The 22,577-nt window shown below is 43.0% G+C and overlaps 1 protein-coding gene across 9 annotated transcripts in view; it reads left to right on the forward strand.

Moving 5' to 3' along the window:
* The first annotated feature begins 3,171 nt into the window (after positions 1-3,171).
* Positions 3,172-22,577, forward strand: part of smg7 (SMG7 nonsense mediated mRNA decay factor) — a 28,106-nt gene continuing 8,700 nt past the window's right edge. For 2 of the 9 annotated variants that reach the window (XM_035421928.1, XM_035421929.1), the window contains exons 1-17: positions 3,172-3,792; positions 8,765-8,796; positions 11,497-11,614; positions 11,931-12,063; positions 12,658-12,829; positions 13,159-13,230; positions 13,410-13,560; positions 13,979-14,114; positions 14,929-15,091; positions 15,501-15,657; positions 16,318-16,388; positions 16,805-16,865; positions 17,013-17,132; positions 18,870-19,272; positions 19,546-19,687; positions 20,234-20,601; positions 21,193-21,564. In XM_035421928.1, coding sequence (XP_035277819.1) covers positions 3,767-3,792; positions 8,765-8,796; positions 11,497-11,614; positions 11,931-12,063; positions 12,658-12,829; positions 13,159-13,230; positions 13,410-13,560; positions 13,979-14,114; positions 14,929-15,091; positions 15,501-15,657; positions 16,318-16,388; positions 16,805-16,865; positions 17,013-17,132; positions 18,870-19,272; positions 19,546-19,687; positions 20,234-20,601; positions 21,193-21,564 — 2,697 coding nt within the window. In that variant the 5' untranslated portion in view covers positions 3,172-3,766. Of the gene's footprint in view, positions 3,793-5,029; positions 5,269-8,764; positions 8,797-11,496; positions 11,615-11,930; positions 12,064-12,657; positions 12,830-13,158; positions 13,231-13,409; positions 13,561-13,978; positions 14,115-14,928; positions 15,092-15,500; positions 15,658-16,317; positions 16,389-16,804; positions 16,866-17,012; positions 17,133-18,869; positions 19,273-19,545; positions 19,688-20,233; positions 20,602-21,192; positions 21,565-22,577 lie in introns of those variants that run through there. The other 7 variants (XM_035421931.1, XM_035421935.1, XM_035421930.1 and 4 more) reach the window with 6 other exon arrangements.

Here is a 22,577-nt window from a genome sequence, read left to right on the forward strand (position 1 = left end):
TGCGAGTTTGTCCATAAAGAAAGTATGTATGCATTCATCCTATACAGCACTGGATCCCAAACCCCTCCTTGGATGCCCCCAGCCAGATCTAGGTGTTTGACATTTTCCATCTCAAGCATGCCTGATTCAACTAACCAAGGGGTTGATTAGCTGTATCAGGTGTGCTTGAGGTGGAACACATCAAATGCTTGGATCTGCCCGGGAGTTCCGGAGTACAGGTTTGGGAACCACTGCCGTAGAGACTGTGACCGGTCAAAACATGATAAGACCACAATGATTATAAAATGACACTGCTCACTCAGTTTCCAAGGGTAACAAGTAATAATACTTATGAGAATGCAACCCTAGTCTGTTTCATCATGCAAGCCACGAAAGCAATACGTTTCAGGGTCTAGGTGTGATACCTTGGCTACCAAGAGGTTACCACGGTAACCACGAACGGCATTCAGCCTGCATCATCAGCCGTCCTGCAACAATAGCTGAAAACCGCAATCCATCACTATAAAGGAAGAACCCAGACTGATTGATAAATCAGTTTAATAACCTTCATGCGTTTCCATTTTGCCATGTCCCAGGATTATCTCTTCACTCTGGGAATAGCATCCTATTTCTGTGCAGTTTGCCCAGGATCTTCTAGTGTTTAGATTCTCTTTGGAATTTTCTTTCTTTAGAGTACTTTGTGAAACTGCAGTAGTCAAATGATATTACAAATACAATCTGATTCATTCAATGTCCTAGCTGTAAATCTGATCAACACAGCTTAAACTCAAGAGCTAACAGAACTATTAAAAGAAAAATGTTAAATTATTTGTATATAGATTTTATGTTTTTAAATATTTGCCATGCTAGGCTTGCATGAGCTTCAGTGCAGTTAGCTGAAACACTAGATAAGTTCTTGATGTGTGATATAGCAGTTGGTTTTCACTAGACCGTTTTGCCTGATAGTGTGAATTTCCTCCCTCACTAGCTATTTTCATCCTTGACCAAAGTTCTATTATCCTCTGGAAACCCAGTGGGGAAAAAAGGGGCTTTCATCCTTACAGGGGAAAAAAATTAATTAATGGGTCGTAAGAGGATATGTAAGATCATGCTGACCTGTCTCTACAATTGGATTTCTCCTTTCAGTATTTTGTTAAGTTCCTATTTCTCATCTGAAATGAGATTAAACAGATCACAAGTTATATGATTAGAATTACCCATACAGTTGAACTACTGTGTTAATCTTACCAGTACATTGCATACTTGGAAATATAGGCAAATAAATATAATAATCTCCTTGTTTCTATCCCTGTTTCGGTGTGAGAATAAAAAGGACAGACCCAAAACAAAACCAAGTGATGTTGGAGTCAAGGTGGGACAAGCCGCATGGGGAGTAAATCTAAACTCCATCCATTTCCCTGAATAGAATGTAGGTCACACCTGTTGAACTCATAGAGTGGAGAATAGAGCTAGGAAGGCACATGACAGTGAAGCCCTGACCTGTAATATAACAGGACTACCGCCTTCATACTCCCGCCACTGTCTCCAGTTGAAGCATTTTACCTGACACTTTGCACAAAAATAGAATCAAGTGTACGAGAATCTCAGGTGCATATCTCAAAGGCGATGTTTTAGCTTCACCAATGCGTCAGAGAAATCCAATGTGTTACATAATGCCAAAAACTGTGCCTGAGAGAGAAAATACCTGTCTTATATGACATGAACACTGTGCTTGAGAGAAAAGACCCTGTGCAACACAGAAACATGAAACAATTGCCTGAGAGAACAACAACAACAAATAATAACAATACAAAATCACTGACCCTGAGATCAACAAAAGCGTGATGTTATACAACACAGAGAAAAATGCAACCAAAAACAAAACCAAACAAAACAAAACTAAAACTGTGCCTTTCAGGAAAACCCAGTGTTATCCAACAGTGTGAAAAAAAGCTGTGGCTAAGAAAGAAAGCTGTCCTTTTTGCATTGAGTTTTTCATAACTGCAGTGTATATGCTGTTTATACATTGCAGTGCATATGCATCACAATTTACAGCAATTTAAAAGCCTTGCGTATGCAATAATTTAGAAAACTGATTCAGAGAGAAAGATTACAATACATAATTTCAAAGCCGAGTGCATGACTAAATGATTGAAAAACTATATATATAATAAATAAATAAAAAAATAAAAAAACAACTGAAACAGGCAGATTGTCATAGTTCCACTAACTGGCCTGATGATAGAAATAGTGCCCTGAAATGGGGCATGTATAAAAAATGCTGTAATTTCTAAAGGGTGAAACCAAAGTGTACAAAAATAAATAAAAGCTGAGAATGTGTACTTTAATCGCATGTGGACTGTTTGATTACAAATCTAAAATTGTAGAGAAAAAATAAAATGCCTTTGTCCCAAACATTATATGGAGCTGACTATATATAATGTAGAAACCAGTTAGCGTGTGTGTTATGCTCATTAGGTTGCTGCTGTAAGTAAGGTACTAGTTGTTATGATCAACCATGTTAAATAGAATTAACTTTAGCTATTGATGTCCAGTGGCAAAAATGAATACAATGTTCATATAAATGTTCAAGTAGATTCATAGCAGCTAACAGAACAAACCAAGCTATTGTTCGTAGATTCTCTGATATGACTAGGCTTATTGTACCCGTCACTGAATCACACTGGTATATTCTCAGATAACTGAGCAATTCAAGCTAAATTAAATTGGTCTGTAGGGTGAAATTAATTTATTTTTTTATTATTGTCTCCAGTGGGTGTTTGTTATAGGCTACATGTTTCTGACTAAGTTATTCTACAATGTAGCAGATCTAGTTCTAAATCATCTTTAGTTCTTGGTGAAGCCATTTTTTAAAGTTTTATGCCAAAACAATTCCCACTCTTTCTTCCACTCCAACCAGATATTATCTGTGACTGAGCCAATGAAGGGATCTTGTTCAGCAATCTTTAAAGTATGTAAACAATTTCCACATAAAAAAATTGTCAAGTGTCAGTGATTTTGTCTTCAGAAACTGATTTATCTGGTGCGAAGTTTTATTTAGTGTTAATATAGTAACATATTAGCCTCACCTCAAACGTCACCATGCATTGCGCATGGGCAATGTTTTTTTCCTCACACAAGATGGCGCTAATTATATCCATGGTCCAATTTTATCAGTGTCGCTACTCTTCACATGGACCAGTATGATTCACAAAATGGGCGGAGAAGAAATTTGCTGTCAGAGCGGCCATATTCACTCGTACATTTAAAATGGATTTATTTTGAACCAAAATGGCGTTTATTTCCTAAATCAACCGGGGGAGGGGAGAAATAGTAGCAAAAAAGCACCCAAGTGAGCGATCGTGATCCTGTTGTTTTTGACCGGGACCGCGAGGACGAGGGGACTGACTAGTAGTATCGAGTTCGTCCATTACCAGCTACTGTTATTATAGTTCTACGTTTATTTCTTAACCCCGTGGATATTTTGCTAGCTAACTAGTACAAGTCTGCTGGACTGCAAGCTACTGAAGCGTATATTTCATCGTTCTATCGAGTGGTTGTGACTGCAGTGGTGAGCACTGCTAGCTAGCTAGTAACTTAACAGTGACTACCTAGCTAGCTCCAGGCTGCTCAAAGGTTTTGGTTTCCCTCCCTTCTTTGGATCCCGAAGATGGTATGTTTGTCCGCTCGGGCTCCTGTTGGTGACGGAGAGAGGAACAATATGGCGCCGGGAATTGCTCCTGCTTCTGCTGGACCAGTGCTCGTCTAAGATAGGCGATTGAGCAGGATGAACCTCTGCGCCCAATACTTAAGGTAAATGTTTCCAGTGACTGATTTTTCAAACTAACATAGCTTAAATTAGAAATGCATACATACGATATCACACTGGCTTGGTGTAGGCGGTCGATTAATATTTAGCCTATGCAGCTAACGTTAGCCAACGTTACTGTTTTGAGGTCTCGAACGAAGCTGGTCGGAAGCTGTCCAACCTAGCTAGCTAGTAAATGGTGAATGCACCTCGCCAGTTAGATGTACAGTGGTGGTCAGATAACCAATTTATAATGGAGCCCGCAAGCTTACTTAGCCCGTTACATGCGGGCGAACAAGGTGATAACCATAAAGTGAACACTATGGTTAATTTTGCTAGCCTGCTCACTGACAGCGACAACCTTGTTGCTAAGTTATTGGATGTAACGTTGAGCTAACCAATGCGCCCAAGCTAACTAGCTGGTCGGCTAGACTAGCTAATTTCACTCGGATGCATATTTGTGTAGCAAATGTATATCGTTAAAGCTAAGATGTAACGGCATTGCATTAGACAAATAACTACAAGTTAGGCAACCACTTCGTTGAGTAGGTTACGTTTGATTCCTGGCTATCTAACGTTTGCGACTAGCTAACGCATGCTAACTGTGCGTTCAACTGGTGCTAGTTGGCTAGTTTAATGGTACCTAAGATTGGGTAATGATTAGGCAGATGTGCATTTTTAGCTGTCGTACCCTTACGTTCAGATGGGAATGTAAACGATCCAGTCGGAAAACTGACGGGTTCCAAAAAGGCGTCAGCACGCTAGCTACATTTGGTACCTGTGTTATATATTTAGCCGTTAGCAACCTTCAGCTAGCTGGTGATCGTGGAATCTTACGCTGAAATGATTGTAATGTTCGCATGGTGATAGCGAGTGCACATGTTTGAAGTAATTAAACTAGCTATTATTGTTTGTGTTCGCTTGCAGATTCAAATTCAAGATCACCCAGTACATGTAAATACAGCTGAGCTAGCTTGTATAACATAATTTAAGTTATCTGACAGAACCCGCCAGGTGTCCATTACTCTTGTCATCTACATAACCTGAGTCTCTGGTGGCCAGTTGCTTCATCAAAATTGCATACACATGCTAGCTAACGTACCCAACATTCGACTATTTCAGCCGAAAAGAGCACAGCAACTAAGTTGCTAACGACGTACTTTCTAGTTATGTTTGATCTGTGTCAGTTGTGGACGCTTGGAGGTTGTGAAAGAGATTGACTCACGCCCCCGCTCAAAAACTCAGCCAGGTAGCAAGCTGGCTGACTAACGATAGCTAGCTGGTTAGCCAGCTATGAAGTTACTACTACACGATAAACCACAATTCTCGTTGTCACAGGAGTAGCAGAAGTTAATGTTCTATGTAGGTGGGTAGTTAACTAGGCATATGAGACGGCTGGGTAGCCAGCTACCTTACGCCTTGCCAAGTCACACGAAAAGCAAGCTCTGTTTGGTCTTTTGTCCAGAAGTGGATTTTTTCAGGTAGGTCACATTAGCCGTAGCTAGCTAGACAGCTACAATGCAATGGTTTCAATATCAGAACAGCGTTGTTGAATGTATGTCGACCTTAGATATTGGGATTTCACTACACTAACTGTATCTGCTAGCCAGATCTTTGGTAGATCAAAATGTGTAATGTGGACTATCGGCTCGCAAACGTTATAAGACTAGAAAGGAAACGTTAGCTAGCGACAGGAAAATGACTTGGATGTTTTCTCTGTGGCCTAACATGGTTAGCTAGCCAATATCGGTTTCGTTTTGTTGTATATTGTGGCTAGGTTGCTGGGGTGGGAAAATTATATCACTGGAACAACCACCTGAATTACAACAATGCAACACGACGGTAATTCCTGACGGCATTAATAACTGTACGTGAAGAATTTATCACCTTAGGTCTCTTATAGTTCTGTGCTTGTAATAATAAACTGCCGCAGTGGTTGGCTGCTAAATAGTGAGAAAGCTGTGCGGAGAATAAGACTAGCGCTTCCTGTCAAATAGTGCTCTACTTCTTCCATCGGCCTAATTTTAATTCGATGCTATTTTAATTCGATGGTAAAAACCGTAGGTGGAAACTCAAGTGAACACGGAATGAACATCAGATTCCACTGTCATCCAAGTGCTTCCAAAAACACAAATTTGCGCCATTTTAAAATAAAATGTGATTAACGTTAGAGTAGATTGCAGCCCACAGTACTTCTGTTTACACTTGATCTTAGCACGAACCGTTAAGCTACATCCCAATAATAGAAAAAACGACCTCACGACGGCGACTTGAAAGTTCGACATGGTAAAGATGTTCGTTGTGCGAGCTCAAGTGGAGCAGAAGCGCGCTGCTCTGCCTATATTTTCTGTTCCTCTTGGTAACTTAAGCTCCTGTCAGAACATCACACATTTAGTGCAACCATAGCGAACTCACTTCATAATGAAAAGAATCCGTCACTTAAGTTGTAAAGTTATGCATAAAAAGTGCATTATTTGCTGTTTGTCGCCTGTTCTCTGTCAGAACTCATGTCTTTGTACCTTGAATGCTTATGTATGTTGCCATGTCTGAGACAACCTGCATCCTTACAAATAATGTATTAACTTTAAGTTGTACTGTTTGTTTTGCACTGGGTGAAGATTATGATTTTTAATTTAAAATTTTTTTGTTAAGTAAGAACACGTGGCTAATTCTGGCAATCTTTCTTGAGGATCACTCTTTAAGCAAGCTGATATGTTTGACATTTCTTAGTGGCCCTGAGTGTCTTGAATCTAGATAGAAACTGCCTTTCTGCAGGACCCGTTTTACCTAAATTGAGAATATATAAACTTTTATAAAGGGTCCTAAATATATTCTGGGATTGTTGGCAGTACTCTGGCTAGGCAACCTAAAAACATTTGCCATTGTTTCTTGGCCTGTAGCTGCTGAATGTCCAGGGTTGTGATCAGTAACTAGGACTAGAAGTGAGTCTTTGTTAATGTTGAGTACTTTGTTTAATACAGTTTAATGTTGAGGTTTAATAAAGCTAAACAGTGGTTTGCTGAGCAAAGTTGCTGTTATTCACATTTGTATTATGGTTGGCACAGACATCACTAGAGCAGGGTGTTTTATGCGACACAGGCAATGGCCTGATACATTTCACTTTAATGAGTAAGTGAAATTAATAATAATCAAATAGAACGTAAAGACTTGCTTGTTATTGACTGATGTGTTTCAAGTTCTTTCCGCCGGTCAAATTTTGTTGGGCATTTTGTTTTACATATGAAGAGAGAAATTTGTTGATTGACTTGACTTGCAAAAAGCATGGGCATGTTTGTGTGAAAACCTGCAGAAATTGTCCAGGACTGCAAATTGATAGAATTGTCAGTCTTCTCGGAGAGTGGGGTTCTTCAATTGCAATGCCGTACCTGACCTCATTTGCCTGTACTCTTTTCAGTCTGAAATTGACACCAAATCCCAACAGGAAGAATTTTATGTAGTTTCATTGTTTCAGCACAGTTGACAGGAGTTTACCTTGTGTAGATCTTTGTTTTCAATGTTGTGTGAAAATATCATGTGTTATGCTGTCCTTAACTACCCTTTTAGTTGACTTCATTGTAGTGGTCCACTTTTTAAATCATGAAATGGTTCATTGGTCACACAGGATAAGATCTTGTAGTGTTGCCAGGTGCTTATGAGCAGTGATAATTCCTTTTTGGAGTCACAACTGTGTCAATTTCTTGCACCAGGTATTTTCAGTGTCATAATGAAATTCTTGAGCGACATACATTTATTGTGTTGTTATTGTGAGTTGGCATATTATGGCAAAAATGGTTTTTATCAGAACCCAAGTGAATTAGTGTAAAATGCCGATTTTGAAACGTGGAACGCAGCATTCCATGGGCTAGTGTGACCACTGTATTTGTTGGGTATTGTAAGTACTTTGTTCTACCCTTGTAGAATACAAGAGTAAATAGAATAGTATTTTTCTGTTTGACCAATACATGTTTTGCACAGTCAATTTCTCAATGGTGTATATATTTCTATATATTTCTACCCCAGACAGATGTTTTATAATTAATTTAAGTAGGATCATTTTAACTTTATACATCCACTGTTATTTCCAGTAAGTGCAGTAAGCCCAGATTAAGCCCACGGTTTGTATTTAAACTAATGGAAATTGTGTTTTGATAGTTAACCTTCAGCCTTGTGTTGTTTTCTTATTCAACCTGTGAAACCGTTAAACTGCATTTTAAAGCATTACTGAAATAAAATTAATGCAAAAATACTCTATATAGGCCTATCATCTTTATCTCTGTTCCAAACTATATAAACAATATATATTCATTAGTGGTTGTCATTTACCTCTGCTAGATCATATTGAACAATGAAAGTGCCATGCATTTGTGATAAAGATGTGATCTATATAAAAAAAAATCCAATATAATGAAGGCATGGGGAGCATAAATCACATTTATTTGAGAAAATTGAAACGTGGCAAGGTTTTCATGCACTACTATTATTGATTTGTATTGTTTTGAACTGACATTCTCTATTATTTTTCTTTCTTATTTCTTATTATATCTTTATCTTATTACATCGAAAGAAACCTTGTTGGAATGCCTGCATCTGCCATCATGGCCACCAAAGTTTGGTTACTGACATTGGCATATAATTTCCATATTGTTCACACCTTGTGAAGACCAAGGGAGCCAACCTTTCCATAGCATCAACGGCCAATGAAAATGACTTTTCAGCAGTACAACAAGCTTTCTTTTCAGTCATGTTTTCAGTGCTGGGTAGATGCTGTGCACATATCTCTAACAACTGCCTTGGCTGGCATTTCAGACTCTATTGGATGAGCCACCCAGTGGATTTAAAGATCTGTGAACCTGTGTCGTATTTGTGCATCACTGATCGAGTTAAGCATAATGTTCAGGTAGCTGTGTGTGTAGTTTTATGTTGTGTTGCTGTATGCTGGCAGTCAATGGCATGTTTCTTTTCTTTGTATTTAAACAGGCAGGCAGAGGCCCTGAAGGCGGATATGACTGGTAAGTTTCACATCGGTTTTATCATTTACTCTGACGGGTTTTACCGATTTACTTAATGTTGTTCTCACAGCTATGCTTTATATAGTTATTCTTCGTCTCATTTTTAAGTGGTCTGTTACTTGGTGCCTTTTGTGATGTTGTGACAGTTTTGGCTTTTGTAATTAAACATCCATACCAGGGAGGAAGGGTAGACCCGACAACAGGGTGTATAGGAAGCTTGCACTGCAAAATATTTCACCCGGTAATTTACCACAGCCGACAGCTTTCTGAAGTTGATTGATGGACAGGGGAAATAGGAAGAGGCACCGACTAGTAATCACTCAGTTTTAAGAGTTTGCTAAGAGATCAGTGAGTTTTGTGGACATGTCCCACATGAATGGTGTAATAAATTGAATTTGTAGTTTGGTTTTTAGAAATGACTATGTGAAAGAATGCCAACATGTTCCAAAGCTCTTCATAAGCCAGGTTGGTATTTGTAGGGCACGGGTAATTAGCAGTGTATGAGCCAAGTTTTGAGTAGTATACCAGGTGTCTTCAACATGCGCAGTTATTGTCACAGAGATAAATATCCCTCCTGCAATTGGTGTGCTAGCTCTCCTGTATTACTGTGTGACCTGAGGGATGTAAAACAGTCACTGTCTCTTGGGTGAGTGCATCTGTCCAGGTGCTTCATTTTCAGTGTTTCTGCTTGGGTGCAGGCACCACAGTAATGAAACGTACGACCACTGATGGCAAGTCCAAAGGGAGCCAGATACACCATAGCTTGACTTTTGCACATTGTCATGAATTTATAATCTGAAATGTGTGAGGTTAACTGCGCTATAGAACAGGGAGATCTGTCTTCTGTTTGAAACGTTCTTTCTGAAAGAACACACCTAGTGCCAGTTTTGTACTGTACACATTGATGCTATGGCAGTTGTGTTATTGTGACAGTGTTGTTGTGATGGCTGTGTTCCAGTATCAGTGTCATGACCTCTGTGTTCCAGTGACAGCGTTGTTGTGACCACTGTGTTCCAGTGAGTGTTGTTGTGATTTATGTGTTCCAGTGACTGTATTGTTGTGACGGCAGTGTTCCAGTGAGTGTTGTTGTTACTGCTGTGTTCCAGTGACAGTGTTGTTGCGACAGGTGTTCCAGTGATAGTGTTGTTGTGATTTGACAGTGTTATTGTTACTGCTGTGTTCCAGTGGCGGTGTTGTCGCGACTGCTGCGTGGCATACTTACTAACCTTTTCCAGCGAGGCTCACCTATCTCACAGATTTCCTATACACTCGTGCTTTATTGCGATTGCTCACACATCTCTCACATTATAGGCTGCAGGAAAAAGATGGCTTGTTTAATAGTACTGAAACTTCCACCTTCCTCATAACTAACTGCATGTCAGTCAGTGTAAAACCCCCTTTAAATTCCCATTCAGAGAAAAAAAAAAAAAGATAGATTTTGGAAATGCTCTGCCATTATGAGTGAAAGCTGTGTTGACTGGCTAGCGTCCCAGTATTGTAGCAAGTCTTTTGCCCGCTGGGTCAACACTTACCCCCTTCATTGCCCCTAGCTCTCTAGGAAACCATTGCAGATTCAACCCTGCGCGCAAATCTTCAGGCTACTGGCACAACCAATCCTTCGGGGACAAAGGGAGTCTTGAATGAGGAATGTTTGTTAGTGGCCGGCTCATGAATCGAGGAGTAAAATGATGCAATAACATATTCATTGTCACTTTTCCTGAAAACAAGAACGCGTAAAATAATTGTCTGAGTAATTTTAATTCTGTGTGGAGTAGGAGAAATGCTTGAAATGTTTACGTTATTGGGTTAATGCTAGCATGAGAAGTGTTTACATAGCCCTCAGGCTGATTTGATTTTGAATTACTTGCTAATTGTCGATTGTGTTGTTTCTTTTATTTCGATCATTGCACTTCAGAGAAGTTTGCTGTCTGAATTAACAGTTCATTTTCATCACATTTTGTATCATTCAAGCGTAACGCCTTATTTTTAATGCGTTGACTTGATTTACTACTACGTGAATGTAGCCTGTGGTTGGTGACAGTTGTGATGTTTTAACTACTTACAGGTGTTGACTTTTAGCATATTTGCCCTTTAAATGGTATAAAATGCATGAAACAAACAGTTGTGTATATATTCTATGATACTTACTGTGACTGCTGTGTTCCAGCGATGGTTTTACTGTGACTGCTGTGTTCCAATGATGGTTTTACTGTGACTGCTGTTTTTCAGCAATGGTGTTACTGTGACTGCTGTGTTCCCACGATGGTGTTACTGTGACTGCTGTGTTTCGGCAATGGTGTTACTGTGACTGCTGTGCTTCAGTAATGGTGTTACTGTGACTGCTGTGCTTCAGTGATGGTCTTAGTGTGAAAACCATTGACATTGTTCCAACATTCACAATGACATCAGTTGAGTGAATTGATGGTGGAGACAAATAAGTGAAAGTGTAGAAATTTATCAGTATGTGTCACTGTCAGTGTAAATGCAGCGGTGTGAATATAAGTCAGTGTAAATGCAGCAGTGTGAATATAAGTCAGTGTAAATGGAGCAGAGTGAATATAATTCAGTGTGAATATAATTCAGTGTAAATGCAACAGGGTGAATATAATTCAGTGTAAATGCAGCACAGTATAAGTCAGTGTAAATGCAGCAGAGTAAAAAGTCAGTGTAAATGCAGTGCAGTGTTCTTGGTCTGTGCAGATTCAAAGCTGGGTCCGGCAGAGGTGTGGACATCCAGACAGGCCCTGCAGGACCTGTACCAGAAGATGCTGGTGACAGACCTGGAGTACGCCCTGGACAAAAAAGTTGAACAAGACCTGTAAGCTGCTGTAACAGTTCCTCATCCTGTTTTATGGATACGTTTTCTTCCTGTAATCATGTAATACCTTAGTTCTTTGTTTATCTGGTTAACTGGTGAGTGTGTGAACTGAGGACGATCCTGGCTGAGTCTTTAGATGTATTAAAATGCCGCAATGGCATGATGATGGTCTTTTAAAATATAGTCTCATGAATTTCTTGTCCGGTTGTCTGACAGGTCGGTGCCATGAATATGACCCTGTCTTGCCTTGGTGAACTGCTGTTGTAACGCAGCCCACCGTATTTCACTTTTGTCCTGTGTGTTCTTTGTTCTCCAGCTGGAACCACGCTTTTAAGAACCAGATAACCACATTACAGAGTCAGGCCAAGAACAGAGCCAACCCCAACAGGAGCGAGGTGCAGGCCAACCTGTCCCTTTTCCTCGAGGCAGCTAGTGGCTTCTATACGCAGGTGCGTAGCGCCTACACCTGAGTGGGGTTGTATCATTGGATAAATGTATATATTTATGTATAATAGCAGTGTAACAATTAGCATTTAATTTAACAAATTATAATAATTATTTTTTTTTCTGCATATGAAATGCAAAATGCCTTCACCATACACAGGGTGGACAGGTCATAAATCTGCGTAGTAGTCCTCTGGGCTACCAACCAGCCCAATCTGGCAGCACAGCCTGAGTTCCACTAAGTTTTTTTGGCATTTGCCAGGTCACGGGGATTGGCTGAGTTTACCAGTGAAAAGAACACAGCCTCTGCAATGCCATAGAACTTAAATACTACATATTATTTGTTATCTGATCTCATCAGATATTGAGAGAATGCTTTAGGTAAATATACAAAGCATTACATGGGCAGTTTGGTAACCAAGGGTAGAAGATGGTGTGTTCATCTCTGATATAGGTATAGGCAGCAAAGTCTTCTTTGGGGGGGGGGGGGGGGGGGGGGGGGGGGTGAGGTGGTGAGGTGAGGGTGGCATGAGGGTGATATAGTATTCAATTAAGCGCATCTTGCGCTGGGAATATGAACTGTGTTGTTTTCCTCGCAGTTATTGCAGGAGCTGTGCACCGTGTTTAACGTGGACTTGCCCTGCCGGGTGAAATCCTCTCAGCTGGGAATAATCAGCAATAAGCAGAACAGCAGCGGCTCCATAGTGAAGCCACAGCCCAGCTCCTGCTCCTACATCTGCCAGCACTGTCTCGTTCACCTGGGAGACATTGGTGAGTTTCACCTGCTGTACAGTGCTCACAGAATTTAAACCCTACATTACATGCTAAATGAGTCTGCAGTAATCATAGGCCCTGAGATTGTAGCAGCTTTTCAGTGCTCACAACCATCAAATTTAAACAACTTTATATTGCTGAAAGGCTATGGGGTTTAAACAGGTCTATTGTTCATTTTCTTGTGAAGGTTGCAGTTCATCATAGTTGTAACAATAATGGCTTAAACTATCTGAATCAAATGTGTTGAAATGGTTTTGAAATTATAATTCCAGAGTGCTTTTCCGTTGTATTTTTCTTTGTTAACATTTTTTAAAATTTATCCTTAGCACGTTACCGCAACCAAACCAGCCAGGCAGAGTCCTATTACAGACATGCAGCTCAGCTTGTACCATCTAATGGTAAGAGTTAATTTGCAATTTTTTTGAACTGTTTGAAAACCAAACCATTTGTTTGAAAGAAATTCTCAAATAGAAATTTCCAGAAAGTGTGTGCTGTCTTTTGGGTAGAGACGCATATTCCTCACACATCGGTCTCTTGCTGTGATTTGAGAATGTTTTCCCTCTCTCGTTTGGAACAGGTCAACCTTACAATCAGCTAGCGATCTTGGCCTCCTCTAAAGGGGACCACCTCACCACCATATTCTACTACTGCAGGAGCATTGCTGTCAAGTTCCCCTTTCCGGCAGCTTCTACCAACTTGCAGAAAGCGCTCTCGAAAGCTCTAGAGAGGTAAGGCATGGGAGACAGTGATGTTTCAGACCTGCAGGCTACTTTAAAGTCCAATGCATACTTGCCCACAAATCCTTGGTGACTGATGTCATCTTAAGAAGCTCTCAGAGTGTAGTTAATTACTCGGGTGGGTGCAGGGTGGAATAAATATCATGTAGTTGCCTCTGCATGACTTGTGACTGGCATCCCTATTTTACTGGTATTTCCTGCCATTTTTGTGAAGTCAAAACATTGTGCTCTAATCTGTAATGCCATTTAACTCAAAATGGTATTGACCACAGTTGTTTTTCAGAATTTATTCATAAGTGAGTTTCTGTTATTGGATATTGTATGTTGTATACTGTTGTAGCCCATATGAAACGTTGAATCTGTGGCCATGCTGATTGGATCCCTCTCCATGCCGTTTGTGTATTTGTAGCCGTGACGAGGTCAAAACAAAGTGGAGCGTGTCTGATTTCATCAAGGCCTTCATCAAGTTCCATGGCCATGTCTACTTAAGCAAGAGCCTGGAGAAACTCAACAGTCTGAGAGAGAAGCTGGAGGAGCAGTTTCAGGTACTAAACAAGGGACCATTTCAGTTTTATTTAAATCCTTAAAGCCCAATGGCCATGAAATTAGACACTGGCCTCTAACAATAACTTTGTCTGCAATTATTGCTTTTATATGTCAGTTTCAGCTCTATTTAAATATTGAAAGATGAGTCTGTGGTACCAAGATAAGAGCCCCTTTGGTTTTATTTAAGTACTAGAAGAGTAAATTTCAGTGCTAAACAAGGTTTGTTTCCGTTTTGCTTAAATACTGAAAGAGTACTTTCAGGTTCCGAGGACAGCCTCATTGCTGAATAACAGCTTCTCCGGTTGATTGACACTTATGACGTAGCTTTTCGTTGGTGTTCCAGCACAGCTCAGCTGGTGGGCTGCAGAGTGAAGTAAAACTGGCTGGCTGCATACATTCTAGAGGAAGTGTGAATTGGAGGAGATGCACACTCGTGTGCCCTTCCAAACTGGAGGATGCATCAGTGATGAGGCAGTCTGAGAGTGCTCTCAGTTTATATGGCAAATATTCAGTCACCGAAGGGCTCTTATTCCTCAACATAGCAATGTACTAACTGTGTTCATCAAAGGTCCTAGGAACTGTCATGCATTTCAGTTATGCCAGCACATTTGGCACTTGAGAGAAGCAGGATTATTAGTTATTAGTGGTGTATTGGTTTGATTATGTGATAGATTTGGAAGATGTAGGAATGGGGCATTAACCAGTTTCTCTTCTGCATTAGAGAGGTGCAGGAGTGGTGAATTATCTTGTTTCTCTGTCATTGGAGAGATCCAGGAGGTATACATTAACTCGTCTCTTTTTGGCATTTTATAGAAGCTGATTCTTCAGAAGGCATTCAGCTCCCAGCAGCTGGTCCACATCACGGTGATCAACCTGTTTGAGCTGCATCACCTGAGAGACTTCAGCAGTGAGGCGGACGATCAGAGCTTCAGTCCCGAAGAGCAGATGAGCTGGATCCAGCAGCTCGGGCTGTTCAGTACGTATCTCCATCTGCTCCCTTTCTTTTCTCACTCTCCCTCCCTCCCTCTCTCTTGTATCATCCAAAAGAACAATTCCCCCAGTTCCCTCCCTCATATCGTCCACAAAGACCGATTCCCCCCCCACCTCCCTTTCTCATAGCGTTCTCAAAGACCCAATTCCTCCGCCACCCTTTTTCTGATATTGTCCACAAAGGCCAATTTTCCCCTCTTTCGTATTGTCCACAAAGACCAGTTTCTCTGTCAGCTTCCCGTTTAAGTGCACCCTTCCTTTACTTAAAACATTGTGTTTTTTGAAATGTCTTCTCTGTGTTAGTGGAACATTCTTTTCGCACCTTTAGCGAATGTAGGGTGTGGTGCTTCCTGCAGCTGTTGATGTATCACACCTTGCCTTTCCCTCTCTTGCAGTGTCTTTCCTGGGCGTGATGTGCAGCCGGGCATTGCTCAACAGGAACCGGGCAGAGATTTTGGGCGAGTGCCCTTTGCCTGCCATCAAGGTGTCCCTGGAGTGGCTCCGCCTCCGACCAACCGTCTTCCACGAGAGCGCCGTGGACAAGAGACAGTAGTAAGTGTCTAACAGACTGTAGCGTGCGTCTAACCTAGACTGAAGATTGTGTCTGACAGACTGTAGTGTACATCTAACCTTGATTAAGGTATGTGTCTAACAGACTGTAGCGTGCATCTAACCTAGCCTGAAGATTGTGTCTGACAGACTGTAGCGTGCGTGTAACCTAGACTGAAGATTGTGTCTAACAGACTGTGTCTAACAGACTGTAGCCTGCGTGTAACCTAGACTAAGGTATGTGTCTAACAGACTGTAGCGTGCGTCTAACCTAGACTGAAGATTGTGTCTAACAGACTGTGTCTAACAGACTGTAGCGTGCGTCTAACCTAGACTGAAGATTGTGTCTAACAGACTGTGTCTAACAGACTGTAGCGTGCGTCTAACCTAGACTGAAGTACGTGTCTAACAGAGGCTGTCATATGCGTCTAATGAAGAGCATAGTATCATATAGGCTACTTAGGTACTCCCACTGTAGTTCTTTCACTCACAGCTGGATCCCTTGCTTTTTAAATTTGGATATCCCTGATGGGCTGAACTCAGATGATAATGGATATTGTTATGACTCAAGGCAGCAGTTGTGGCTTTCTCCTGATTTGCTTTAACGCTGTACATTCAAATAGCCGTGTTCCTTAGCGCTCTGTTGCTCTTGCGTTCCCTCAGCATTTGGCCCTGGCTGGTCTCCATTCTCAACAGCTTCCAGCCGAGGGAGGAGGACGTGTCCTGCACAGCAGGTAAGGCCGAATGGGGAATCCCCGTTCTTTCCCGTAAGATTTTCCTCACTAACAGCCCCAGTTCCTCTGGCGGAGGTGAAAATGAGCTGTCATCTGTAGGTGCATGATGGGGAGCATCAGACATATTCCTATAGGCTACACCAAACCTCTCACAGCTGCCCGGTGCAGCCTAGTAGCTTCCATGTACTAAAAATGAGCCTTTGCAGAGCAAGGATGGGATGCTTATGTGATTTCTAGCCAATGGTGTTCTCAGAAGGTGTCTGTGCGCTGTGATGTTGGCAGTGATCTTCCTGCGTTAAAGATGCAGTGTCAGTGCGCTGTGATGTTGGCAGTGATCTTCCTGTGCTGAAGCTGAGGTGTTTGTGTGCTGTGGTGTTGCTCATTCTCTGATCTGCTGTGTGCTGCTTCCCTTCCAGTGAATCCCCTCCCGGAGGAGTTTGAGCTCCAGGGCTTTCTGGCTCTGAGACCAGCTCTGCGGTACGTGCCTAAACCCCGCTCAGACCAGTCAACGCTCGCCTCCGGTCAGACGCTAAGGTCACCGCGGTTACCGCGCGCTCTGCTGCTAAGCGACTGCCGCGGTCAGCGTTTCGGTTTTGACCCCCTGCTGTTTGTCGCTCTGCGCAGGACGCTGGACTTTTCCCAAGGCCACCAGGGCATCGCCGTGGATAAGGAGGGGCTCCCGGTGCGAGCTCGTCACCAGAGGCTCATCAGCCTGGGGAAGTGGGTGGCAGATAACCAGCCTGGGTGAGACTCACTAAACCACACGTGTTACATACTGCACTCTCACACACAGACTGCATAATTTTAAGTTCATTCCATACTGCATGCTGTTGTATACTGTGTATATATCATGACGAGAGTGGTGCGATGCATATCACAAGTGCCTTTTAGCTCCTGATCCTTGTATGTCTGTTCTTTTTTTTGTTTTTGTTTTTTTGGTATGTTTTTAATATGAAACTTTTATTTTTCTGCTGCCATCTTGACCAGGACTCCCTGGCAGAAGAGATATTGTATCTCAATGGGACCTTCCCGGTTAAATAAAGGATAATAAATAAATAATAAATAAATGGTTTCAGTGCATGCAATTCGGTGCATTTCACGCTCTATTATTATTGTAAACAATTTCAAAGCGCAAAAATAAGGACACAAAGGACATTTTACTAAAATGCCAATCGACTGAAAAATGAGGTCGCTGTTCCGGTGGTTGAGCCATTAACTGAAGCCTGAAATCTAGAGCACGTTCTAGCTTTGAACAATGGCATGTGTGCTGCAGCTAACGCAGCACAGTGCAGGTGACGTTTTGTTCATTATTATATTATTTGAAGATTTTTGTGCAGAAATGGATGAATATTCAGTCTTTAGAGCATTCCTTTTTTCGATTACGGTGGTTGGAAAATAAGTTGGAGACCTTGTCTTTGTGGTGACACCATGGTGGTGTCGGCCAACTCTCTTAGTCTCTGCTGACTTGATGGCTACAGCCGTGTGCTAGTTTTCTGTATAATCTTAGCTGTTTACATAGCTGACTAGTTAAATAGCAAACTAGCTAGCTATTCATTTATGATCTCATGTTAGCTAGGAGGACATAATTGCCAGAATTGCTTTAAGTTCCACTGACAAACTTGCAGCCTGACATCTTGTCTGTGCAGTAATGGCCCTCTTTGCAGGTTTTTCAGGATGTGGGAATTACTATGACCTTGACCATGACCGTGACCAAATCAAATGTTTGCTAGCATGGTCCACCTTTTCTGGCTGTTTGCCTAAGTGAGCGTATATCAGAAGCCCCAGTGAGTTCAGAGGTCCAGTGAGCTGTGATAAGTACCGTGTGCTTGTTCAGGCGGATCCAGATATTAGAGCTGTGTGCATTGCAGGCCGATCTATTGAAATATATGTGCTGTGTGCCGTTTCAGCCTGATCCCGTGTGATATTAGTGCTGTGTGCCGTTTCAGCCTGATCCAGTGTGATGTTAGGGCTGTGTGTGTTTCAGCCTTATACAGTGAGATATTAGTGCTGTGTGTGTTTCAGCCTTATACAGTGAGATATTAGTGCTGTGTGCATTTCAGGCTGATCCAGTGAGATATTAGTGCTGTGTACATTTCAGGCTGATCCAGTGAGATATTAGTGCTGTGTGCATTTCAGGCTGATCCAGTGAGATATTAGTGCTGTGTGCATTTCAGGCTGATCCAGTGAGATATTAGTGCTGTGTGCATTTCAGGCTGATCCAGTGAGATATTAGTGCTGTGTGTATTTCAGGCTGATCCAGTGAGATATGTTAGTGCTGTGTGCATTTCAGGCTGATCCAGTGAGATATTAGTGCTGTGTGCATTTCAGGTGATCCAGTGAGATATTAGTGCTGTGTGTATTTCAGGCTGATCCAGTGAGATATGTTAGTGCTGTGTGCATTTCAGGCTGATCCAGTGAGATATTAGTGCTGTGTGCATTTCAGGCTGATCCAGTGAGATATTAGTGCTGTGTGCATTTCAGGCTGATCCAGTGCCGTATTGAGGACGGGCTGCTGCTGTTCATAACCGAGATCCCCGAGATGGCAGTGGAGGAGCCCCCAGAGCGGGACGGGCCCGTGCTCCAGGAGTCCTCCAACGGCGAGCAGACGACCCACGAGGGCAGCCCCGGCCTCAAGTCCGTCCTGTCCGCCGGAAAGAACCAGAACAGCGGGCCGGAGAGCGGCGAGCGCCCCGTGGTCACCTTCAAGGAGAACATCAAACCGCGCGAGCCCAGCCGGAACCACCACCCGAAGGAGAGCGGGAAGGAGAGGAGGGACTTCGGCAAGGGCAACGGCGCCCCCGGCAGGAGCGAACAGAAAAAAGACAAGAAGAAGAACGAAGCCAAGAAGAGCTGCCATGAGAAAACCACGGACATCGGCAAACAGGTAACCGACACCAGAAACCTTCATATTCATCCGTGGTGCTGTTGACCTTTTGCTGACATTTGTTATTCAGATATTGTCTGCACTAGATGCAAGTTTCTTCGGGTCAGTTCATATTACCTTACGTCCTTTTGTAAGGTCTGGCACCATAGTGTTCCACAGAGAGTGTTCATTGAGTTCTGTTGTCACTGCCCTAGTGTATGGACCGTCTGTTAAGGGATGTGTACGCAGAGCGTGTTTGTGTCATCTGGTGACGGCTCATGTTTGTATTCAAAGGTGAAGGCGCAGTCTGAAATGAGGAAGACTCCAGTCTCAGAGGCAAGGAAGACTCCGGTCACTCAGACACAGACCACCAGCTCCTCCCAGTTTATCCCGATCCATCACCCTGGAGCCTTCCCTCCCCTGCCCAGCCGGCCCGGTCAGTACAATACAAATTCTGTATTATTCTTCCATTATGATAACTCACGAGTGAATGTGAATGCTACTTGTGTAGGGTTTTTGTCATGGCAATTGTCATACGGTATCTCAATACATGTCTTGAAAATACTGAATACATGTCGTCATGCTGTCGTGACAGCTGCTGAATTGCTTTATAACTGATTTTACTTACTGAAGTATTATGAATGTTTTATACCACAGTCATGAAGGCATTATGAACATAGTGTCACATGTCACCAGTTTTTTCCGCTGACAGCTGCATTCAAATCCTTGTACTGAAATATTGACACTGGATAATCAGATCTGGGATTTTGAACCTTTTTTGATTCAGAGACCCTCACCCCAGCTCAAAGGCATTCATATATTTAGAAATATTTTCCCAAATCTATATACATTACATTATATATCATGTCTGGCAACCCTACTGTACCTTTAAGGACCTCTAGGGATCTGTGGACCCCCTGTTGAACACCAAGTAATTGGGTGAAGGATTGTTATACTGAGTATTGATTGGTTTTTGTTGCAGGGTTCCCGCCCCCGGCGTATGTGATCCCGCCCCCCGTGGCGTTCTCAGTGAGCCCTGGCTTCACCTTCTCGGCGGGTGTGTCTGTCCCCGGACCCTTCCTGCAGACGGCCTCCCACCCCCAGAGCGGTGCCCAGGTGCAGGCTGGGAAACCGTCGCACATTCCCTACAGCCAGCAGCGGCCCTCGGGGCCCGGGGCCCTCAACCAGCAGCAGCAGCCACAGCCACCTCAGCAGGCCACGCAGCCGACTGCGCAGCCATCTGCGCAGCTGCAGATCCAGGCCCTGTCCCAGCAGCAGCAGCAGTCGCCCACCAAGCCTGGGCCAGCTCAGCTGGGCAAGAGTCCACCTCACCACCCAGGCATGCAACAGGCAAGTAACACACATACTGGCCTACCTCACCACCCAGGCATGCAACAGGCAAGTAACACACATACCAGCCCACCTCACCACCCAGGCATGCAACAGGCAAGTAACACACATACCAGCCCACCTCACCACCCAGGCATGCAGCAGGCAAGTAACACACATACCAGCCCACCTCACCACCCAGGCATGCAACAGGCAAGTAATGCACATTCCATGCCTACCTCACCACCCACATAGCACGATCCACGACAGCTTCATCACTGTGTTTATCACTCCCCAACTGAGCTAATTGAGGAATCACCATGGAAACGAATGCAGCATTAGATGACAAACTAAACCTTTTTCCTATGTTAATCTGTGGCCTGTGTAAATCCATGCCCTATGTAAAGCTGTGCCCTGTGTAAATCCATGCCTTATGTAAAGCTGTGCCCTGTGTAAATCCATGCCGTATGTAAATCTGTGGCCTGTGTAAATCCATACCCTGTGTAAATCCATGCCCTATGTAAAGCTGTGGCCTGTGTAAATCCATACCCTATGTAAAGCTGTGGCCTGTGTAAATCCATGCCCTGTGTAACAGTGAGTCCTGTAAAACAGCAGTACATGCAGGTACAGGAGCAGTCTGCGCAGCTGTGGAACCAGCACCAGACTGCGGCCTCCGGTGTGCAGAAGATGTCCATGCAGATGCCGGTCAAGCAGCCCTTCTTCCTGCAGCCCCAGGACCCGCTGAAGCTGTTCGAGCACCCCCTCCCCACCGTGCCCCTGCAGCCCCCGCCCTCCGCCACCATGGACAAGAAGATGAAGTTCCCCGAGGTCAAAGTCCAGGACTTCTACTGGGACCCGCCCTACCGTATGACGGACAGCCGGTCCATGATGAGCCACCAGATGGCCAACGAGAGGCTGGTGAAGCGGCAGGCCGGAGTCTTCTGCCCCGGGCAGGACGGCAGCCAGAGGGGGCCGTCCTACGAGGTCAGCCCCAGTCTCATGTCCCAGGCAGAACACTGACACACACAGCGAGACACATAGCTGATACCAGTCTAGTATTTCAAAGACAGGTTACCCTGCTGTATGATGAACAGAACTATTCTTGGTATAATTGGTAACTATACCTGACAAATTTTGGGATGGCATAAGCAATGTATTTTGTCTAATACTTTGTACTTTCACAAACATCTGATAATTCTACAGCAGTAGTGAGACTGCTTTCTCCCAGAGCTCAGGGTCTTAGTCCTTAGTATTCTGCGGGTGATGTCATGTCTGCCACTTCCTTCTGAATTGCAAATCGGCAGCTGAATGCCACATTATTCTGTGCAGCTAGGGCACCAATCAACTTTGCTGGAACCATAATGGCTGAAAAAGCTATAAAAACTATTTGTTCAGCTGTTGTTTTGAGCTGCTGGCGCTCCTCTGTTGTCTGAAGTTTTAGTGCTGAAGTGTTTTATAGGTTGAGCCTTTCTGACGCTGTCGTTTAGCCTTTGTAATTCTGAGCTGCTCCATCACTGAGCTGCTCTATGCCGTTGTTTTAGTGTTTAGCGGTTGTACCCTCAAGCTCTTCTGATACTGAGCTGCTTTGTCATCCAGAGTGGCTGTTATCAGAGCTGCTGTATTGTGGAGCTCTTTGGTTACCCAGGAAGATTGGTTGCATTGTTTATTTAAGTGAATTATGAATTACAGGCATTTAGCAGACGCTCTTATCCAGAGCGACTTACAGAACTTCTACGTAGCATTTACATTACATCAACTTATAATATTTAGATTCTGTTTAGTATAAGATACTGTAGGTGACACCTGCGTGCAATTGGCTGACATACATTATGGTCAGTTTGCTTGTTTGCTCTTTCCAAAGAAACAAACAAACAAATAAACAGAAAAAAAAGGATGAAAACAGACCTGAGGTAGCCTTTGGGTGACCTTGAGGTAAAATGAGTTGGCAATACTGGGAACGTGGCCTACCTTGTTGCAAGCTTATGGAGACTAGCTAA

Source organism: Anguilla anguilla, chromosome 6, assembly GCF_013347855.1.
Source record: "Anguilla anguilla isolate fAngAng1 chromosome 6, fAngAng1.pri, whole genome shotgun sequence".
NCBI lineage: Eukaryota > Metazoa > Chordata > Actinopteri > Anguilliformes > Anguillidae > Anguilla > Anguilla anguilla.